Below are 23,825 nucleotides of genomic sequence, written 5' to 3'. Positions count from 1 at the left end.
CAGCCACCGTGGCCATAAGTATCTGAAATGGTCGTACTTCAAGTCGCATGCCAGCTACGAAGAAATATTGCAGGCGTTCATACACTTAATTTGTGTTGCCCTAATATATCAAAGTACAAATCCCCCTTCATAGCAAAGCTAGAGCTGTATGACGCAACGCTCTTCCTACTTTGAAGAGTCGTGCCTAAGAACATACCCTTAGTTGCCAGAGTAGAGCACTGCCAAGGAACACACTTATTTTTCTACAGCAGGGCACTGCTTAAGAACACTACCTCAAATTTGCTAGACCAAGAGACTTAATTTATTCACAAGGTATAGATTTTTTCTTGTTCAATTCGGTGAAACTGAGTGTGGTAACAATAACATTCGATGTGAAATACATTGAGGGTTCACAAGAACGCGAAATCCCAAAAGTAAATCGAATGGATGTATCAGCACGGGCCGCCGCCTCTTATTAGTGTTTCCTCCCATTAGCAGCAGATCTCCTACCCTTATTATCGTATCTCCTCTTATTTGTGGGTATTCACGATTCTTTTCCCTCATTCATGGGAATTCCTTTCATTCACAGGTCTCCTGCCCTCGTCAACCGGTCTCCAGCCCTCCCCAGGGGGCCGGTTGAGCGAGTGGCTGCTGCGGCTCATTGATTATGCAATTTACCCAGATGGGGCTATTTTTCACCAGCTGCTCCGCACGCCACCTGTGAATTGGGTTTCGACACGCAAAAGAAAAATCCAAAAAGGAAGAAGAATAAGAAAGTGAGCCTCAGGTCAGAGCCACCACAAGGAAAATGAGAGCGTGAATTCCCTTAGCTTGAGCCTATGAGTCGGCCAAGGTGGTATGAGAGGTGGCATGGAAGGCAGGTGCATGAAAAGGTAGGCAAAAAGCTTCAGGGGAAAAAAAAAGTGGGCAGAAGAGGTAAGAAAAGCAGGAGAAATTATGTGAGCTGTTGCTCACACGACGATGAGATCCAGGTAGTGTCAAGACAACGAGGAGAGATCCAGGTAGTGTCAAGACAACCTAGCTTGCACTTTTCTCCCCTCGGACAATTATCTCATTACGTGGGGCTCAAGGTTGGATTATACATTTTGAATTAATAACCTCAATGAGAGAGCATGTCTTCAGAGTTAATCTAAAGGTGGGAGTTGATATTTTAAGTTATAAATTTCAAGGGTAACAGCCAGAGACCTGGAACAAACACTGGAAGCGAATTAAAGAATATCTGTAAATAGAAAAAGAGGAGTAAGAGAAAAGTGTGTGGAGGAGAGAACGTGTGTATGTCCCTCCTCGCATCCAGGTACCGCCCATCATTTTTCCTTATTCACCAGTTCATCACCAGGAGCCAATAAGGTGGCAAGAAAGATGCGCCGAGGATATTACTGGTGGTAACGGAACACGTCAGAAGAGCAGGAGCGGAGAAGAATAATGTTAGTTACAAAAGTCACATAAGGAAGACTGGGTAAGGCTAAGCGTCAACTGTTGTATCAGGAGCATCATTAGATATGTGATACATCGAACATGAGAAAACATTGTTTTATATACGAAATGGTACGTGTTTGGTAAATGGACACAGATGCAACTAATGTGACATTTCATTGTGGCACTGTTTCGCTCTCCAGGAGCTTTGCCAAGCCGGCTTGACTCAGATCTTGGAGAGCGAAATGTTCCCACAATAAAATGTCACATTAACTACATCTATGTCCATCTGTTTAACATTTCTGTCGGTAATTCTACCATTATTACGAAATAGTAGGTGTTTCCTCATGCCCCCAAGTATGTGTGGAGTGAATAACGTTCAATGACCCAAGCATTTCCATAAATATCCTCGGTCTTTGCTCATGGTCTTCAACCATGCATCAAATGATGCTGTTAATAAAACAAATGTTATTTAGCAGTACCCAATCTGCGTTTACGAGCAATAGGAAAATTCCTCTTAATATTATGATCTGCTCTCTGGAGTTCTCTCCAACTTAGTGATCCTACCCCCCCCCTTTGTAAAAAATTAAGTTTTATGTGATATCTACAGTCATTCAACAAAAAAAGGAACGCATTTTTCGCATTTTAAGAAATGCATTTTATCTCGCGATTAGCTGACGGAGGATCGATCCCCCACCAGTCTTTGGGCTGAATGACCCACAAATATGCCAAAATGATGATTCACATAAATATAAAGCCTTTTAACTCAAGCTGCAGCCTTCCAGGTTTGAGTTTCTCAAACATTTACAACTCCCAGTGTATGACTCGCAACAGTCGATTAACGCTCAGGTACTTAACTGCTAGGTGACCAGGGGCACTAGCTGTAAGGAGACAGCCAAATGTCTCTCGCCTTGCCCTGGGACTGAACCTGCGACTTCTCGGTTGTGCGCTGAATGCTGACCGCTAAGGCCAGGTGCCTACAATAAGACTGTCCTATTTTCAATCATTTGTAGTTCGACTTATTTTCGTTTTTAGTGTCTTTGTTCCTTCTCAACGCCTGTTCTCCTTTTATTCTTTTTCAAGGATTATATTTTATACAAACGTTGTACTTCTGTAAGACGCTCTTCCAAATATTTAGGGGTCCGAGTGCCGAGTACGGTAGAGCAGGAAATGAGGGCTAGTATCCTTGTTACAGCCACTCCCATATTATCCTTGACACCCTTCCAAATAGGATTTTTAAAGCCCATGCAATTCTATTCACGCCCACACAATTTGGCTCTGTCCAGTAGCAGCTGCCTTCCTGCAGCATTGTGATCGATTCAAGAACAAAGGCGCACAATACCGTGACTGGAACAATACACATATAACTCGAACACTAACACCTTCGTGTTAGTGTGTGTGTGTGTGATCAATGGTCCAAGTCGGACCGAAACGTCGTCATAAGCTTCTTTCTCCTATGTGCAGGTTATTTGTACACTGCGGTCGATTATCAGACAGATAAAACAATTCCAACACAACACGGTAACTACTCGCAGCAACAGGGATGTGGAACCACACACAGCAGCAGTGATATCTCGAGAGTATTATCGAATACACAGAATATCGAAACTAGCGCTGAGAAGTTCTGGGCAAGGCTAAACCTCGCCCAATACCTGGCTACTCCACTTGAACCACGCACAGCAGCAGGGGTGACAATGTAGGTATCTACACACTCCCTCGGATAATGCAATAACTTCGTTGGATCTGAAATATCGCTGGTCATTATCACCAGGATTCAAGAGCATATGTTTGGTGAGTGGACAACAAGGCATGTGTAATCCACCGCGACAAACATGCCCACATCAATTACAGTTGTTGCCTTACAATATCTAGCCTCAACATGCAGACAAGCCTCTCCTCTCGTCCCCGCTGTGACGGGATATGTAAGCTTGTATTTTGGTTTTGCTGTCAGCAGACTGGTAACGCTCGCCCCGAGAGAAACATTTCCAGATACAAGCTTACTAGAATACATTAGGAGCTTTAAATGTAGGCAAGATCCGGAAATGCATGGATGGATCTGTAATGTTTTTCAATTTTGTTTGTTTGGCGGCCCTCTATATAAGTTGCGGTTCATGCAATACGTTATAAAAAAAATTGTCAACGGTCATGTCAAGAAACAGCCATTGTTGCACTTGCCTTGTATGTTTCCCACCTCGCATCGTGAACAGGTATCTGTCAACACCCATGTTATTACTCAGTGTATTTCAAACTCTCTTCTATCTACTCATTTCAGCAGCAGCACCGCCAAACAGTCCATTGCCACAACCCTGTTCGTCTTACACTCTTTCCTCAACACAGCCATTATTCTCATGCATTCCCAACAAAACCAACAACCACTCCACTACCATAACTCTGCGCCTCTCATACCCTTTCTTCCTATCCTAGCAGTACCAAGGCTACCACTACCACCACTATAGGATAAGAGCCACCTGGCCTCCCATTGAGAAATAGATTCGGGCTAATGAAGCACATTAGTGTGAGAGGGTCATCAGTCGAGACGGCCACCGTCCCCAGGTGCAGACTCAAAGTACTTTTGAAAAAATAAGTAGCACTGGGAGAGATTTAGTTATGTGAAGCAATAAACCAGTAAGGGTCATTCAGCATCAATGAGAGGCGCACTACCTAACTGCACTCTTTTGTAACATGTACTATGATAGCGAGGGGCTCTTGATCCAAGGGATTATACTTGCCCTCCCCTTCCTTGGATTGAACCTGGATACCTCCCATTCCCCCAGGCGTTACATGACCCCCCAAGGGTTCAGCACTCCTCTGTGACTGTAATAATACCATGTACAAACTTATTTTTTTTACAAAACTTCCCTTCCTCTCCAAAAAATCAACATAAAAAAATACAATATTAGTGATTAATAACTTAGCCTTTTGAGATACCATAACAGAAATGAGCATATTAAAATTTGTGTGTATTACTCACGGTTAACGAAACCAGCAGATTAATTTGTGTTCCTGACTTGACAAGACCGAGCGGACCGTCGATTGCTGAGCAGTGGGCTAGGACCGCATCCAAAATGAATTTTCTTCCTGTGGTTTACCTGCTGGCGGGTCCACTTAGCCAACAACCTGACTGATTCAGTACATAATGCGTGAACCTGTCAAGTGTTTAACAGCAAAACCAAAGGTGAAGCGAAGCTGCGTATTGTGAGTCACCAAAGATAGACTATGGAGCGTTGCTAGTTGATGGTAAAGTCAACACTACAGTCAGACTTTGGAGCATACTAATACCCTACACAGAGGTAAGTTAGTCTACGGTAGTGTCCTGGCTATAGGCTAAAGAGCGCTCTAATACCGTACTGTATCTCTCGACTGTACCCAACCCTTCAAGGGAGGTTCCTTGATTCTGGCGAGGGGTTCCTGATCTGTGCTCCCGTTCCCTGAACTGATCCTGAATGCCTTCAATCCCCCCCTCCACAGGTGCTGTATAATCCCTACGGGATTAGCGCTCCCTCATAATAATAATAATGTACTCAACTAAAGCCTAAGCGAAGTAAGGAACACAGCTAGACAAAGAGCAGACAACACACAAACTAATGATTCTTAGGAGACCAGAAGTTGAATCTCAGGTCTAGCCGTGGCACCTTCACTTACACTGTTAACTCAAAAAAAACATAACAGCTGTGTACTCAATAAGTCTCTTTCAGTGAGCAGTCAATAGCCATTTTAGTCTGTGCGGTGCTGGGCGCGTCTAGGCTTTCATGGGACAAGTCTTTATGTACCGTGAAAGAATTATGACGTTGATTCTCCTCGCCGCCAGTTTATAAATGATTCCCCACCACTACCATTGGTAAATAAACTGCTGTCAGGCACACCAGTGTGCAGCCTTGTTTCTACAGTCGTAGTTACTATTGACAATTCATATATACTGCGACAGGCTCTTTAAATCATAATGAATTAAGAAAATGTTTGGAGACACGATGGACTGCGTTGCATAAGTTTGGCCCATTTTTTGTGAAAATAATAATACAAGACTTCAGCAATCAACACAATGTGCTAAAATATAAAATTAATCTATACTAGTCATGAATCTCGTATGCAGTGAGCACTGGCGACATGGAGCAGAAGGGAACGTGAGAAATAGTCTTGTACGCCTCTCCTACTCATTGTTAAGAGGCAATCACTGCCCCTTTCCTCCTCGTCCACACTAGAACCAGAAGTTAAAAAAAAAAAAAAAAAAGTGAATTATCCCACGGCCCACAACTACCACCAACGGTAAACACACACCCTGGCACTTTTGCAGTATCATTTTATTTGCAATCCAGTATTCTATAAGAGAATGTACGAAATAGAAAGCACAAAACAAAGAAACTGTCTGAACGTGTACAGTACACGTTTTTCAACATAATATTAGCACTGTACATAAGTCAGCTATTTTAACTTTTATAAACTAACAGCAGCTTTGGCAGCAAAATCTAAAAATCTTAGAGCATTGTTTCTCCATGTATAATGAACCCGCGACAAAACTCTAGATGTAAAAATATCAGTTAAGAGGCCGAACCAAGTTGCTAGTATAAAGTACGAAGCTTTGGTCGAGTTGTATTTCCCTGAAGCTAGCACCAGCAGAAGCGAGGACAGCCCTGCCCCCCCCCCTCAAAGCAGTGGCCGTAAGCCCCATACAAAAGCCCCCGCAAGCATTACCATCACTACCGTCTGTCCTCCATTACTCTAGGCGGTTCTCTTCCAGGTAGATTCTACCTTTTCCCTAAATAAACCATTTATGAAACCTTTAAATTTTGACTATATAAAAGATTTAAGTGTCCTTCATACTCTGAATTAGTTGCTTAAGCGTTTAACCTAAGGGAAGACTTTAGTTTGTATATCCACTCCATTTATCCAAAAGCACTAGTGACATTAAAATCCACTGCCAACACCAGCAGGAGCTGTGTGTAGCGTTGGTAGGCTGCACACTCACCACGGGGCTGAACTCCACCTGTTCCCTCAGAAGGCGCTCCTCCGAGAGGGAGTAGCGGGCGTCGTGGGTGAGGGCATCCACTGGGCCCTTCTCCACCTGGTGCTTGATGGCCTTGTAGAGCAGGAACAGCGCCGTGCCCGCATCCCCCTGACACAAATAATGAAGATTAATAGTTGTGTGCTAGGATTGAGTGAGGCAGCGTGGGATCTTGTACAGCCACCACCAACTATAATTAGTAGCTGCTAATCCTCTTACACCGGAAAATAAACATAATGCAAGGCAGATAAATATACTTAACATTGGGTAACATAACCTCGTAACCTCGTATTGACGCAACAGCAATTTTAGCTCCCAAGCCATAAATTAGTCTGCGAAGAAGCAAGAAGTGATGAAAGAAAGCAATTTAACCCACAATTTGGAGTGGCAACATTAGACGACACTTCAGTTCTTCATGAACCATTATAAAGCCACGACAGAGAAAATGCTGGAGGACGAGGCAAGTAATTGTGCCAGCCACGGTATTGTGACTAATTCTACTTGGTGAAAAGGCGCTCATACTGAGGTCTCTTCCAGTGGGTGTGCCTAGATGCAAGTGAAGGACTCTTCATCAAAAGAATTTTAACTACCCTGTCCTTCCTAGGATCAAATTTGATGGCTCCTCCAATTCTCCAGGAGTTATATCAACAACAATAATAATAATAATCACCTTCAGGTAGCCGTACATGCAGAGCGCCATCCAGTTGGTGAGCATCTTCTCGACCACACTCTCCGTCCTGCGCAACATCAGCTGGGGATGCTTGGTGGCTGCTGCAGACGACACAAGACGCAGCATCAGGCAGCGCATCACCTCCGTCAGGTACTCCATCCTACCCATCTGCAGCACTGTCACTAGCGACGCTACGTTCACCCTACAACGACAAGATGGTTAGTGGTCTCCTACTGACATCCTTCACATCTCCCACTGGCATCCTCTCTCCAACACACCTCTCATTGACGTCCTTCACTCACACATCTCCCACTGATGTTATTTGCTCCCACTCACCTTCCCCAACCAACCTTCCACTCCCTCTCACAAGCTACCCAACTCACCTTCCACCACCTCCACTCTCGCCACTCACAGCAGGCAGCCACTAATTACATGATCACGCTATTATTACCAGCATAAAACACTGCTTCATGCCCTGAATTACTGCACCTAAAATAACACTCAGGCATCGTGCGTGATGAGTGTATTACTATACATTGTATAGTGTATATATGGAGGGTATGTAGTGTGCACACTGTAGAGTATTAAGTCTCTCCGGTATTGGCGTGACGCTCACTCCCCTCATAAAACCCACCCCACAAAGCACTCATCCCCCCAAACAACGTATTCACCATACAACGCACTTATCCACCTAACAATGCTCTTGTATGCCACACAATATCCCTATCTAACACAGAGAACACTATTGCCTTACACAACCCATTTTTATTCACCACACAACGCATATACCCACCTATCAATGCTCTTATACACTACACAATATTCTTATCTAACACACTAAGCACTTATGTACTTCTTAACCACTCATCAATCCCCCACACTCAACTTCAGAGGTAACATCAATTCAAAGCTACTTTATATGCACCTGATAATTTAGCGAGGCTACCCATTCGTCTTCCATTCCAATATTTAATTTTCATTCAATAGGTTTACATTTCTTTATCTTTTAAATTTTGTGACACTGATTAGTGTAACAAAATCCAGATCAAATTCATGTCTAAGTCTTGTATTCACTTTAGTTGCAGGTTTTATAGAAGTTACGTTTTATTTACTACATATTAGCATTTAGAGAACAGAAGCAATGGCGAGGCAAAGATGATGTAGCAAATATGGAAACAGCAGAAGGAGAGATGATAATGTGGCACGTCTTGGAGGACGGAATATTAGCAACAAATACTTTGAGAAAACTTCTGGGACTCTGCTTACTTGTCTCTGATACTGAAGGATTTCTGCGACTCGAGGGTATCGACGAAGGAGAGAAGAAAATGCTTATTAGCTATCAGTTGTTCAAACTGCAACATGGCCACGTCGTAGTTGGTGCGGGGACCGTGTGCTCGCGCCTGCAAAAATAAAGATCTCACCAACTATACTCACCAATATTGTGACTGCTACAGCTTTAAATAGAATGAGTTGGGGGGGGGGGTGAACCTGTGGAACAGAGCTTCCCAGACGCATGCTCTACCCGCCTGACCACTGAAGTTTAGATCCCAATTAGAAATCTCTAATCACTTTCATAGAGAGCCTGACGCCGACTCTGGTAGTAAAACAGCTCCTATGTCTTACATTAATCCCATTACCCTTCAAGGAGTGGAATATTTAATTCATCGTCTCATTTCCAGGCAGCGCTTAGAAATGAGACGTAGTAAGATTCAATCCAAGAAAGGGAAACCTTGATACACCTTTCTTGGGTTTCGAGACTTCTATTCCTGCAGCCCGGCCTTGGGCCAGGTTCGTCTGGTGTTTATTAGGCCAGCAGGCTGGGAGGATTGGTAAAATAACTTGAATAAAGAACCCTTCATCAGAAAGTAGTGTCAAGTGGCAGTCTCGAAATTAGTAGACAGACGTATTTCCACCATTTACTCTGCGTCTGAGTGACCCACACGGGTTTACCGCTCCCTATAAATATACAAATCATTGCTCTAGGAAGAAATCACGATAACATACAATAAAAATTTAGCTGACTATACAACTTTACTACAGTTAAGTCATGAGATGACTATACAACCTCACTACAACTGACTCATCAACTGACTATACAGCCTCACCATAGCTAATTTGCCATCAATCTGTATTTCACGTACAAATCTTTTCATTACATTCTACTTTACATATAATTATTACGTATTAACTCTTCAAGGGAAATGGAGGGGGGGGGGGAATAATGCCAGTGAAGATCTCTGGATCCAAATAATTGATGCAAGTCCCTCCTGGGATGAAAATCTTCATTAACCCTCAGTCTACAGGCGCTGTGATTACCATTTGAATTTCCTATCTTAAACTATCAGTATTTCTATTAATACTAAAATGAAAACACCATCTAAGGAATAGTAAACGTGTTTTTTGACCCCATGTGGGTTTAGCGCTTACTGAAAAAATATGAAAATTATAATGTTTCCTGAACTGATGAATCTCCCAAAATGAATGATAACTTAATATTAAGAGAGACTTTAATAACAAGGATCCAAATAACGTTGTACCTAAAAATCAAGAAAATATTAACCATTATCCATATACCTAACCTAACAGAAATTTGCTGCAAAACCGTATGCGAGACATCCATAGGTGCTTACGTGAGCTACGAGGACTCGTTGACATATACACAGGATACAAGGCACAGTATCCATACAGGAATACAAGACACCATCTTAGTAGCCATGGGTTACACTATGTCAACATCCATAGGTCTTCACAGAGTACTGATACCGTTACGAACAGATATCAGAAATATTACTGGAACAAGTGTAGAAGCTTTCATAAGGAAACTGAATCACTACCTCCGCGGAGTAATGGCTTTGTGGGTCGACAAGCCGCCAATAGCAATAATCTGGTTGACTAGGCAACAAACAGGGAAGGTCTTGCCACGAGAGTAGGAAAACACTCTAAACAGGTCACAGGTAAAAATAATAGGAATACGAGACAAACTCACATAGGAATAACCCACATTCAACAGTACAGAAAAACGCAAATATTTTCAATTGAACCAGAGACCCGCATCAGGCGATAACGTTTTATGAGCTTCTCTAGTTATACTCAAAACAGTCACGTTTTTCTTGCACTGCTGACTGTAGGTTATTTGTATAACCCTTGTGGGTTTAGCGCTTATTTATGATTATAATAGTGTATATATTACCCATGCGGTCAGTGTATGGTTTACTCTATAGACAAATCACAAAAATACTTACAGGAATATAAAATCAAATTAACGTATCCGTAGAACGATGGCAACGAGAGCAGAGCTGAAAGGTCAGACTAACTTGCATCGTCAACATGACAGGATGACCTGACGGAGACCTGGGGATCGCTCAACGGGACTTTCCATTCAACTGGGGCACTGTCATGCCGGTGAAGGATTCCCGGAGCCAAGAAACTGAAGCTGCCCCTTCCCTGTATGATTAGATTTACCTGTGACCTGCGTCCTATTTCCCAGGAGTTGCATGACTCCTTTTGGACTTACCACTTCCTCAGTAATATAATAATAAGCGCTGCAAGATCTTACTAGTGTGACAGGTATGGTAAATTTTGAGGTGGTTTATGGAGTCTTGGAGGTGTGAGGGAACACGAGCCGCACAGTGGACGAGGAGGCCCGAGAAAGCGAGGGGTGGGGAGGCAAGTTGGGGTTAGGGGTGGAGATGGAGATGAGGATAGGCTTCAGGGCGCGGAGAGAAGCAGGAAGGTGTGGGGGCGGTTATCCATCATGGGGTTGACAGCTTGGCAACCCCCACAACACTTTCAACAACACGCTGAAGGGCTGTGTAGTTCCCCCGGCGAGGCTGTGTAATTTTCTCATGGAGGCTGCATATAGACGCACATCTACGGCGTGACGCATTTCATCACACTAACTGCAGATCACCTCCCATATTAATGGTTAGGCAAATGAAGCCAAATCCCATAGCTCCCATACACTCAGTAATACAATCATGTAGGTAATTCTAGCACGACACGGCCCTCACCCACCCAGTAACAAACACAGGTATCCCAGCACCACACGTTGGGAATGGAAACTAGACGATGGTCATGGACCACAACTGATAACCCGTTTGTAATTTGCCCTGAACGGGACTCTTAATCCCCCCCCCTCATTCCAATCACTCATCCTTCTGTTCACCCATTCTGCCATCTATTCACCCACCTCTCCAATCAGGCAAACATCTCATCCATAGCCATTTGCACAAAAGTGCTCCTGTCGCCCTCTGTGTAGCTTTTGATCTGTGGCTGACTGTGGATCACATTAAAAAATGTATATGTAACACTAAAGGTTCGAAGCTTTGACCTCCAGTTTGCTTTCAGTTATATGGCTTTTATTGTTACCGAGGCACCTGTAGGGATCTCGGGGAACTTTTAGGGCAATCATTTTGATATTACTACATTTTAATTGATACTGGCTATTTCAATTTAGTACGATAGTATTTGTGTTAAGTGTTTATGGTCGTTGATGGAATTTTCTGTTGCTTTTATCCTTTTTTGTGTTGTGTATATTTTTTATGCCTGTTTGTGTGCTGAGTGACCTACACGGTCACTGTTCTGTAAATGTCACACTGAGGTCCGTGGTTCGATCCCGTATACGGGTGGAAATATTGGGGCGTGATTCCTTAAGATACTTGCTGTTCCTGTTCACCTAGCAATAAGTAGGTGCCTGGGTGTTAGCCGACTGATGCGGGTTGCATCCTGGGGACAAAACTAACCTAATCTGCCAGAAATGCTCTGCATAACCAGGGACTTTCTATATAGTATGTCAGTGATGTCAGCTACGGTTGTATAAGTTGTATCATGTACTTGTAGAAATAATTATGATTATTATTATTATTATTATTATTAACTACTATGCATCCCTCCATGTATCTACCCATTAATCTTTCCACTCTTTCATCCCCTTCACCCAGTCCCCTGGGCGACTCTCACAACTTTATTTACCAATTTATACTGTGTTTCTCCACAAACACGCAGCAGCTCGACTCTTTGGCGATAAACAAGGGGAGTCTCCAGTTTTTCCCTGGCAAATAAGAAAAGCAGCCCTCACTATGAATATTCAGCACCCCGCACATCGCTGCCACCATGATAAGTGCGCAGGGATAGCACCACCTGGAGGTTATTCCGGGGATCAACGCCCCCGCGGCCCGGTCCATGACCAGGCCTCCCGATGGATCAGGGCCTGATCAACCAGGCTGTTACTGCTGGCCGCACGCAGTCCAACGTACGAGCCACAGCCCGGCTGATCCGGCACTGGCTTTAGGTATCTGTCCAGCTCTCTCTTGAAGGCAGCCAGGGGTTTATTGGCAATTCCCTTAATGCTTGATGGGAGGCTGTTGAACAGTTTTGGGCCCCGGACACTTATGGTGTTTTCCCTTAGTGTACCAATGGTGCCCCTACTTTTTATTGGGGACATTTTGCATCGCCTGCCCAGTCTTTTACTTTCGTAAGGAGTGATTTCTGAGTGCAGATTTGGGACCATTCCTTCCAAGATTTTCCAAGTGTAGATTATGATATATCTCTCCCTCCTGCCTTCCAACGAGTACAAGTCAAGTGCTTCCAAGCGTTCCCAGTAGTTAAGGTGCTTGACAGAACTTATACGTGCAGTAAAGGATCTCTGTACACTCTCTAGATCTGCGATTTCACCTGCTTTGAATGGAGATGTTAAGAGAGAACAAGTGATTTGAAAAGGATCATCATTGGCTTGGCATCTCTCGTTTTGAAAGTTCTTATTATCCATCCTATCATTTTCTTTGCACGTGCGATCGTGGCACTGTTGTGATCCTTGAAAGCGAGATCCTCAGACATTACTACTCCCAGGTCCTTTACATTATTTTTCCGCTCTATTGTATGGCCGGAGTCAGTAGTATACTCTGTTATAGTTATTATCTCCTCCAGTTTTCCATAACGGAGTAGTTGGAATTTGTCCTCATTGAACATCATATTGTTTACCGTTGCCCACTGGAAAACTTTGTTTATATCTTCTTGGAGGCTAACCGCGTCCTCAGCAGATGACAGCCTCATGCAGATCCTAGTATCATTCGCAAAGGATGATACGGTGCTGTGGTGTATATCTCTGTCTATGTCTGATATGAGGATAAGGAATAAGATGGGGGCGAATACTGTGCCTTGTGGAACAGAGCTCTTCACTATGCCAGCCTCCGATTTTAACTCTGTTGACCACTACTCTTTGTGTTCGATTTGTTATGAAGTTGAAGATCCGTCTCCCCACTTTCCCAGTTATTCCTTTAGCACGTATTTTATGGGCTATTACGCCATGATCGCATTTGTCAAATGCTTTTGCAAAGTCTGTGTATATTACATCTGCTTTCTGATTTCCTTCCAGCGCATCCAAGGCCATGTCATAGTGATCCAGTAGTTGTGAGAGGCAGGAGCGACCTGCCCTGAACCCATGTTGCCCTGGATTGTGCAGATTTTGGGAATCCAGGTGATTTGCAATCCTGCTTCTTAGCACTCTTTCAAAGATTTTTATGATGTGGGACGTCAGAGCTATTGGTCTATAGTTCTTAGCTAATGCTTTGCTGCCACCTTTATGGAGTGGGGCTATATCCGTTGTTTTAAGTGACTGTGGAATTTCACCCATGTCCAAGCTCCTCCTCCATAGTGTACTTAGGACACGCGAGAGGGGTTTCTTGCAGTTCTTAATGAAAACAGAGTTCCACGAGTCTGGGCCCGGGGCTGAGTGCATAGGCATGTTGTCAATGGCTTTTTCGAAATCTATCGGAGTTTGGGTAATGTCGGAAATCTGGCATACATTTATGGAGTTTTGAGGCTCATTCATGAAGAAATCATTTGGGTCGTCGATCCTCAGACCGATTAGTGGTTCACTAAACACAGAGTCGTACTGGGATTTCAATATTTCACTCATTTCCTTGTTGTCATCTGTGTAAGTCCCATCCTGTCTGAGTAAGGGCCCGATACTAGATGTGGTATTTGCCTTGTTTTTGGCATATGAAAAGAAATATTTTCAATTTCACTAATAGCTTTAAGCTCCTCCTGCCTCTCCTGGTTCCTGTAAGAGTCATTCAACTTTAGTTCCATAGTTTCCACTTCCCTGGTAGAAACACCAGTGTGTTTCTACCTCCAGATTGGAAAAAAAAGAAACCCAAATTTTGCTAGAGCATTGTGTTGTGTTTTATAAAGCGGTAAACACGTGTGGGTCATTCAAAGGAAGCAGTAGGAAGCCTGATCCTCCTCCTTACTGCGGCGGGGTCTCTGACCAGACAGGCTGCTGACCTCTCGCGAGAACAGCAGTGGATGGAGTAGCGCAGAAAAGTGCGATTACATTTAAAAACGAAAGAGTGTTGTAGCGCAGGGTAAAGCTAGGATAGTTTGAACAATAGTTAGGTATAACACAGGAGGTTTCATATGTACAGAAAATTAGTAAGCACGTAAGAGTCGAAGTAGAAAGACGAGAAGAGAATACCTGTAATATACATGTGATTACAAGACTTTCTTCTACTCCCACAGCCCGACCTGGAACAAACAGCGAGAGAAGGATAGAAGATGGGCCGAAGAATAGGTGTAAAAACATTGGAAGAAAGGCAAGAAAGCAGATGGACAGCACAAGACAGAGATAAGACTGCAACAAGCCAGTTATGAAAGACAGAGAAGAACTGGTAGTGGGCAGACAGGGGACATCACCTGTTGTAGTGGCTCAACCAACCAGAATCAACTAAGCTCAAAATTTGGTTGGATAAATAGGCCGACCACAGTTTTAAGCAAAATATGCTTCTCCTGAGCATCATAATTTGCAAAAAAAAAAAAATAAATAAAATAAATATTACTGTAAAATGCAAACTCACAAACAGATGCTACTTTCGAGTTCATTTTATCCATGCCTAAGCTGTACGTAATATCACGTACCTAGATCTACGTCTTGCCTCACTATTCTCCACTATGTATGTCGTGCCGAATAGGTAAAACTGGTAAATTAGCAAGAACTCAATTAAAATTAAGTCCATTCTAAAAAATTTCTCTTATACGTTTAAAAATCATTTTTGCATTAACATAAATAAAAAAAAAAATAACACTTTTGTACCAAAAAAAAATTAGAAAAATTACCTAACCTTATTAAAACAAACCAAATTTAATTTAGCCTAATCCAACTAAATATACTTTAGACAAGTTTACAATAATTTAATAAACAAAAACAATGAAATATATATTTTTTTCGTTGTGTGAATTGATGAAGTCCTAGTGGATGAAATGTGTTCTCTATAAACTGGTGCCCCTACCCCTGTATGACCCTGGTGTGTTGAACACTTAGTTTTGATTACAATAATATAAAATGCTATGAACTGTATACTGTCTTTTACACATGAAGGGGTTTCGTTTTCACCTTATTATAGGCAAGTCTTTAAATCCAACTGTCTTCGTGCATATATTTATCTAACCTATTTTTAAAGATAAGCTTTAAGCTTCAGTGGCTCATCTTAGCAGACTGACTCATCCACAACTCAACTGCCAAACCATTATTTGCATATATCCCTTTTTAAATCTGAATATACTGAACTCTAGTTCATTGCTCAGAATTCTTCATTAGAGGTTCTTGGCATCATATTTACACCGCCTTTATTTAAACCTGTCCTCTACTTGTATACTTCAATAATATCTTCCTTCCTTGACGTGATCAGTCCCTCAATTTCTCGGTATTATATATCACTAATTATATCTTCTACGTCTTTTAAAAGAGTAGGTCAGAGGCCCCAAATCTGTCTTCGGATATACGATTCGTTATACAGGAGACTGATTTTGCCATTCCTCTCTGTTTCCCAATGAATTTACATTTATTCTGTAGTATGGAGACCAGAACGAGGCTTTATTGATTACGTTAAGAGCTACAAAATAACCTTTTAACTCCTGTTTCTTATACTTCTTAATCTCTACCACTTTTTCCACTACAAGTTCTTGACAAACCAGATTGTGATGGATGTGTAGGCCTGCAGGCCATTAGTAACAACAGCCTTGTTGACCGGGCAGTAAGAAAAGAAGTCTGGCTCTTTCAGGCTTCATCGGAGTGGTATAAATCTCAAAAATGGTTACGTGTGTTCCATAGGTAGTGTGTGACTAAAACAGACAAGTGATACGGCGAGAAAAATAATCAAAGAAAAAGAAACGAAGAGGAATATACATATAACAAGGAGAGACTGGCCAAAACTACGAGTGGGGGCCGGGAAAGACAATGAATGACGAAGGAAGATATACAAAAGTAAAAATGGAGAAAAGCGGTGAAGACAGGTAGAAGATGGAGGAGGTATGAGGGAGGCCAAGATGGATGGGGCACCTGGAATACATAACTGTGGTATCGTCTAAATTTGGAGAGAGATTAAGACAACACGGGGAGGATATACTGTACATTGCAATATAGGAAGGATATACACAAACAAGGAGAGGATGTACACTTAGAATATGGGAAAGGATAAACGCTTATAATTAGAGTATCTTCACCAGATAAGTTAACGAGTGGATGGGTAACATATCTATTAGGTATTGGATAAACACCTCTCACAGCTCACATTAAGCACTTGGGATCTCATTAACAAAACGAAGAACACACACATGCAGCTTCACTGTCACGTCTGTATTAACTAAGGTGCCGTGCCTATTGCACAACGTATTGATATTCCCTGGAAAATCCACAATGGACAGAGCCTCCCCCTGCCTGCCTGCCAAAGAATAACGATTGTACTATTCACCATAACACGAAAACCATCTGATGAACTCCCGATGCCAAACTAGTTATCAAAGAAGTAGACAAGCATAATAGATTGTGCATGGAATCTGTTAGATTGCTTACGCACGCAGCTTACACACAGGTCCGGGGGCCCATTCCCGGCAGGGGTGGAAACATTAGAACGTGTTTTCTTAAGACACCTACTGTCCATGTTCACCTAGCAGTAAAGAAACGTACTTGGGTGTTTAGTCAACTGATGTGGGTCGCATACTGGGGACATAACTGACCTAGTTTGCCCGAAATGTTGCATAACAAGGGGTTTTCCACAGCTAATGCCTGTATACCTTGTACATGTCCTTGTAGAAATAAAGATTATTATTATTGCTCCGATTGCTATCACACAAATCAGGATTATTTTTATTTTCAGAAACATTGGCTAAACTTACCAAATATGATACTGCTATTGCATAAAATCATATGAAAGAGGACTGCAATCTACTTACTGGCCTATCACAATTTTAATGCATTCGATAATTCCACTTGGCTGAGTCCCATTACAACAGGTGATATCACCCGCCCAGCTCTGCATTACGCCTCATACCTTATCCACTTTAGCACAACCAATAAACACAGTATAATAACGCCAATGTCTATGTGTGTACCGTGCATGACACTTTACTGGGACCCGCCTGACACATGCAGTCGTCAGTCTCAAGAGTCAGGATTTATCAGAGAGCAAATGGGTTGAGGATGTCGCTGTGATAAGAGTTTTCTTTGGTCCTAGTGGCTAGGTGCCTTCCAAGTAATTTGAGATGCAGGCCAAGATTAATACAAGTGTGGGAGTGAAATCAGTTAAGATGAAGGTGGTAATAAGGGTAGAATTAGAGTCAAAATTTTAGGTAAATGAACATACATGCAACTAATGTGACATTTTATTATGGCAACGTTTCGCTCTCCACGAGCTTTGTCAAGCCGTTACAAAACTGACAAAGCTCCTGGAGAGCGAAACGTTGCCACAATGAAATGTCACATTAGTTGCATCTGTGCCCAATTACTTAACAATATGAAGGTGGCTTCGGGCCCAGGGAATATGTAAGAGGTTGGTGTCTGTAAGTACAGGTGTGGAACCAGCAAAAGTATAAGGGTTTGGTGGCTATGGTGGGAGAATTCTACAGAATCGTTGAATTCATCAAATGATTAAGCAAAGTTTTAACCATTAAAGTGGATAACGGGAATCTAGGGATTATCCTTGTACATAAACTACCGTCACCAACGGCGGAGGAATAGATAGCTGCCTTAGTATTGAACCTCTCCCATACCAAATTTTATTCTCCTTAGAGATGGAAACCTCCCAAATATGAAATGGAAGATCGTAAATCCTAATGTTGTACCAAAAATATTTCTTGGAAACATGCTAACTCAACAACAGGCACATAACAGAGAGATAGTGGGGCTCTGCAAAAAGTTTGCTGTGAACTAACGGACAACAGAACCCACTAGATATAAAACAAATTTGATTATCACAAACAACAATGACCTATTCTGGAACTTAACTACAAATACATTATACGGTGTTCACATCATCAAAGAAGTACAAACGAGTATAAACTCAGGGGTGGGGAACTTCAGCAATAATGTACGGGAATGGGTGTTCAGTAAATTTAACTTCAATACTCAAGAGAGGTGAATGGGACAAAATTAACAAAGAACTATTCAAACATTCCCTGAGAAACAGTAATGAGCATCCTAAAACCTTACGAATGCTTGGAAATGCTAATTACAGAATCATACAAGGTATGCATTACTATGCACCACTAAGAAAATCTAAGATAAGATCAAGAATTGAGAACATATTATAATTTACAGAAGGAAAACTGTTACTGAACTGCTTAAAAATGTGAATGTCACAAAGTAAAGACGATCTCAACTAAGGTTGAACAAAACATGAACTATCATAGCAGAAAAAAAAGAACAAAAAAACAATCCAGGATATTTCAAGAAACCCTAAATATTTCTTCACATATTCGAAATCCAAGTAAAGAACGACCTGTAAGACTGGAGGTTCATACCGAAAACGAAATTAGTGAAATTTTAAAAGACCAGCAAGGTGGAAAATGCAGATTTTTTTTTTCATTACATCTGAAGTCCACACATCGTAAAAATCTTTGTAAGGGTGATGAAACGTCTGTTTATAAATTTCATGAAACAATTCAACCTGCACAGCCCAAACCAGAAAGCCCATGTTTCCCCACAGCTACTAAACCACTATGACAAAATTGCATTCTCTCAAAGCTCAGATGGGACCGGCTACGCCATTTCATCTACTGTCAGTTGCCCAGAGTAACAAAGCAAACCCTGTCTCTCATCTCCTTATGTTCCTCTACTACTATAATGTTTAGAACGAGTATATGGCCTATTTTCTCAGTCTTTGTCTTCCTCTACTGGCTAATACTCATACATTATTATCAAAAAGAAGCGTTAAACCACAAGGGCCATACAGCGCTGCTAATACTCCTACAGTAATCCGAAACGTTTATAGTGTGACAATGTTAAAATTCTGCTTTTAAGAGACGTTGGTGCAAGTGCGCAGTGTAGTGCCAGCGCTGATAGTGTAGTAATGACCTAGCGAACATTACATTAGTGACATGACAATTATCAAAAATTTCGTCAGACTTAGTTACGATATAAAACACTTTACATTCTGAATACAGATATATCTGGCAATTGTCTTAAGAAAATTCCGTAATATTAAGGAAAACGGATCTATGGCCAACTCAAAACAAGAGGGAGACTTCTATAGCTTATCTATCCCATCCAACTCTTGACCAGACGCTGCTCTAACACAAAGACCAGGAAAAGGCCTTAATTCCATGGTGTGGAACCACTTAAGACAATCCAAAGCATTCGTACAGGAATCTGGATTCAGGTTATACACGATGGCCTGAATTAAAATAAACCGAGTTTGAATAATCCAAAATTGCTATGTGATGAACGTTTATCATGTTTTGTAACTGCCGATTCTAAGTTTTTTCTTTCTAGCCATGAAGTACAAGGAACTAGGGCTCTGGCTTCCCAACAATTTGTAGAATTGTTGAAACTCCGATGTAGTTGATCACAATAAAATCCTGAATTGTTCTTATCGAATATCGATGTCATGTTAACCTAACATCTGTACAAGAATGGTATACAATACCGACAAGATGAAATTAAGACATGTGCAACATCTGGGTATCTTTATTGTAGACGTTTCGCCATCCAGTGGCTTTATCAATACAAATTCCAGGACATAACTTGAAGACAGTAGAACTATGTACAGAAGATGAGGTAATCAGTCCCTCAACCTTGGAGTTGGTGCGAAGAGCACAGTAGTCGTGGAGATTCTGAAGCAGAAGCAAGGCGCCTGACGCTTATATACTAACGTCAGGTGGAAACGGGACGTGTAGCAGACGAGGGCATAGTCACTGGTAGGTGGGATTCCCCAGTGGAAGTAGGTCCTACCCAAAGAGATGGGTTAGTTGTAGTAGTAGTTGTCGTAGTCGTGAAGGTTATGTACATGTCCTCAGAATCAAGATTCCATAATGTTGGAGTGTCTGACAAGTTGGAATTATGGAATCTTGATTCTGAGGACATGTACATAACCTTCACGACTACGACAACTACCACTACAACTAACCCATCTCTTTGGGTAGGACCTACTTCCACTGGGGAATCCCACCTACCAGTGACTATGGCCTCGTCTGCTATACGTCCCGTTTCCACCTGACGTTAGTATATAAGCGTCAGGCGCCTTGCTTCTGCTTCAGAATCTCCACGACTACTGTGCTCTTCACACCAACTCCAAGGTTGAGGGATTGATTACCTCATCTTCTGTACATAGTTCTACTGTCTTCAAGTTATGTCCTGGAATTTGTATTGATAAAGCCACTGGATGGCGAAACGTCTACAATAAAGATACCCAGCTGTTGCACATGTATTTAATTTCATCAACCTAACATCTAAAGGTCTACCAGTCTGTCCCGTCTAAGATAAGTTGCAGCCATTACACTCAATCCTGTAAACACCACCAACACAGTTGATTTTATTGTGCACATGCTGGTGTACACACCTAGTTGTGGTTGCGGGGGTCGATTCACAGCTCCTGGCCCCGCCTCGTCAACTGGCCACTACCTGGTCACTCTTCCCGCTCCGTGAGCTTTATCATACATCTGCTTAAAGCTATGTATGGAACATGCCTCCACTACATCACTACCTAGGCTATTCCACTTCCTGACATCCCTGTGGTTCATTTGGGTCTTCAGCTTCCAACTGTGACCCTTCGTTGCTGTGTCCCGTCTCTGAAACATCCTGTCTCTCTCCACCTTGTCTATACCTCTCAGTATTTTACATGTTATCATATCCCCCCTAACTCCCCTGTCTTCCAGTGTCGTCAGGTCGATTTCCCTTAACCTCTCCTCGTAGAACATACCCCTTAGCTCCGGGACTAGGCTTGTTGCAAACATTTGCACTTTCTCTAGTTTCCTTACATGCTTGGCTAGGTGAGAGTTCCAAACTGGCGCTGCATATTCCAATATGGTCCTAACGTACACAGTGTACAGGGTCCTGAATAATTCCTTATTTAGATGTCGGAATGCTGTTTTTAGGTTTACCAGGCGCCCGTATGCTGCAGCAGTTATTTGGTTGATGTGCACCTCAGGAGATGTTCCCAGTGTTATAATCACACCAAGATCCTTTTCCTTGAGTGAGGTTTGTAGGCTCTGGCCCCCTAGACTGTACTCCATTTGTGGTCTTCTTTGCCCTTCCCCAATCTTCATGACTTTGCACTTGGTGGGGTTGAACTCCAGGAGCCAGTTTCTGGACCAGGCCTGCAGTCTGTCCAGATCCCTCTGTAGTTCTGCCTGGTCCTCGTCCGATTGAATTCTTCTCATCAACTTCACATCTTCAAACAGGGACACTTCGGAGTCTATTCCTTCCGTCCTTTACCTTTGATATACCTCTGAAGAATTTCGAGAGTATATCTACTCTCTGAGCCCGGCCATTTGCCAGGCTCGTCTGGTCAACCAGGCTGTTGCTGCTGGAGGCCCACTGCCCCACATATCAATCACAACCTGGTTGATCTGGCACCTGGTAAAGATACTTGTCTAGTTTCCTCTTGAAGGCTTCAACATTTGTTCCAGCAGTGTTTCTGATATCTTTTGGTAAGATGTTGAAAAGTCTGGGACCTCGGATGTTGATACAGTGTTCCCTTATTGTCCCCACCGCACCCCTGCTCCTCACTGGGTTCATTTTGCACTTCCTCCCATATCTCTCACTCCAGTATGTTGTTATGGCAGTGTGCAGATTTGGGACCAAGCCCTCGAGTGCCTTCCAGGTATATATTATCATGTACCTCTCTCTCCTCCGCTCCAATGAGTACTTGTTCAAGACTTGCAGGCGTTCCCAGTAGTTTAGGTGCTTTACTGGCTCGATGTGAGCCGTAAACGATCTCGGTATTTGTTCGAGCTCCGATATTTCTCCTGCCCTGAACGGGGCCGTCAGCACTGAGCAATAGTCAAGTGAGGGAGCACTAGCAATTTGAAGAGTGTCATCATCGTCATGTCGTTCACAAATACCAGAAACAGCACCGGTCCTAGGACTGATCCCTGTGGCACCCCGCTCGTTACCGGCGCCCACTCTGACACCTCTCCACGTACCATGACTCGCTGTTGTCTTCCTGACAGGTAATCCCTGATCCACTGTAGTGCCTTCCCTGTTATCCCTGCTTGGTCCTCCAGCTTCCGCACTAATCTCTTGTGTAGAACTGTGTCACACGCCTTCTTACAGTCCAAGAAAATGCAGTCTACTCACCCTTTTCTCTCTCGTCTTACTGCCGTCACCCTGTCGTGTGTGTGTGTGTGTGTGTGTGTGTGTGTGTGTGTGTGTGTTGTATAGCAGAAGTAGAATATTCAACCAGATTCAAGAAGAAATATCAGCCTCGATACCATTTTTTTTTTTTTTTTACTTCCCGGAGGCTGTTGGTCCCCCATTTGAATCTAGAGGTCGACCCATCTATAATATATACAGTATATAGTGTCAAGTAGAGCCTGGGATATTGAAGGTACTCAAGGTTTGATCCAAGGACGTGGAGGATAATTTTAGCTTCATGGATCAAGACTGTTTTGGGAAGCAGGGATGGTATTCAACGAAAGGACACTTGGGCGACACAAGACGAAAAAAGGAAAAAATATTAGAGACTGAGTCCAGAGAGGAGGAAAAATACGCTGAAGAGCTTCAGACGGCGGTTCAGAAAAGTAAATTTACCCAGGCAGCATCATTGAGTGCCATCTCCAGGTCTATAGAGAGGCTTGGAAAAACTTGTGACACTTAATAAGCTCGGGGAACCTTCCTTATCCCAAACCCTTCTGTATAATATTCTACGTCCACGAGATTTTTGTAGTTCCCATATCAGCTCGCCACCCTATACTGTGAATGAGTGTCTATGTGTCCCTCCCATGCAAGCTGCCTTCCCTGCCCCCTTTCTTCCTTCCTACCACATAAAGGCCCGGTGAGCGTTATCTGCCTTATCTGCCTGTGAAAGCACTCGTAGCAACATTACGCTCGCCTGCACACCCTCACCTCAAGTGTCTGAGATAACTACCTTGTTGGGCTCCCCACACAGTAATAGCTTGTTACACCCGTATGCTCACGCACCTCTCTTATCTGTTACAACTACAGTACTCGCCTAATGCATCACTTGAGGGTCCAAATATAGGGAGCAGTGTCCTGCTCATCTGCTCTGCTGTTTAACCCCATACATAAAACATGTATGGCACACCTACTAAACCTACACAGGCACGCTTGCGAACACACACACACACACACACACACACACAGGAATGAGGAACTTCCTGAACGGGGTTCAGTGGGACAGAGAACTGGCAGGGAAGCCAGTTAATGAGATGATGGAATATGTAGCAACAAAATGCAAGGAGGCTGAGGAGAGGTTTGTACCCAAGGGTAACAGGAATAATGAAAAAGCTAGG

General features: G+C 42.8%; 1 protein-coding gene and 1 long non-coding RNA gene across 7 annotated transcripts in view; one reads left to right on the top strand and one right to left on the bottom strand.

Moving 5' to 3' along the window:
* LOC138852765 (uncharacterized) overlaps window positions 1-20,201 on the top strand; it is a 392,759-nt gene extending 372,558 nt beyond the window's left edge. The window contains exons 5-6 of one of the 2 annotated variants that reach the window (XR_011392063.1): window positions 7,089-7,300; window positions 14,601-20,200. This is a non-coding gene — a long non-coding RNA (uncharacterized lncRNA). Of the gene's footprint in view, window positions 1-7,088; window positions 7,301-14,600 lie in introns of both variants that reach the window. The other variant, XR_011392062.1, reaches the window with a different exon arrangement.
* Window positions 1-23,825, bottom strand: part of LOC128688923 (plexin-B) — a gene marked incomplete at its 3' end in the record, with an annotated part of 822,775 nt that overhangs the window by 5,008 nt on the left and 793,942 nt on the right. For all 5 annotated transcript variants that reach the window (XM_053776978.2, XM_053776981.2, XM_053776980.2 and 2 more), the window contains 3 exon segments: window positions 6,377-6,523; window positions 7,083-7,284; window positions 8,349-8,482. In XM_053776978.2, the coding sequence (XP_053632953.2) occupies window positions 6,377-6,523; window positions 7,083-7,284; window positions 8,349-8,482 (483 nt within the window).

The sequence above is a fragment of the Cherax quadricarinatus genome, chromosome 16, assembly GCF_038502225.1.
Source record: "Cherax quadricarinatus isolate ZL_2023a chromosome 16, ASM3850222v1, whole genome shotgun sequence".
NCBI classification, from domain to species: Eukaryota; Metazoa; Arthropoda; class Malacostraca; order Decapoda; family Parastacidae; genus Cherax; species Cherax quadricarinatus.
Note: the sequence above shows the minus strand (reverse complement) of the source record. Positions and strands in the feature narration are given on the sequence as shown.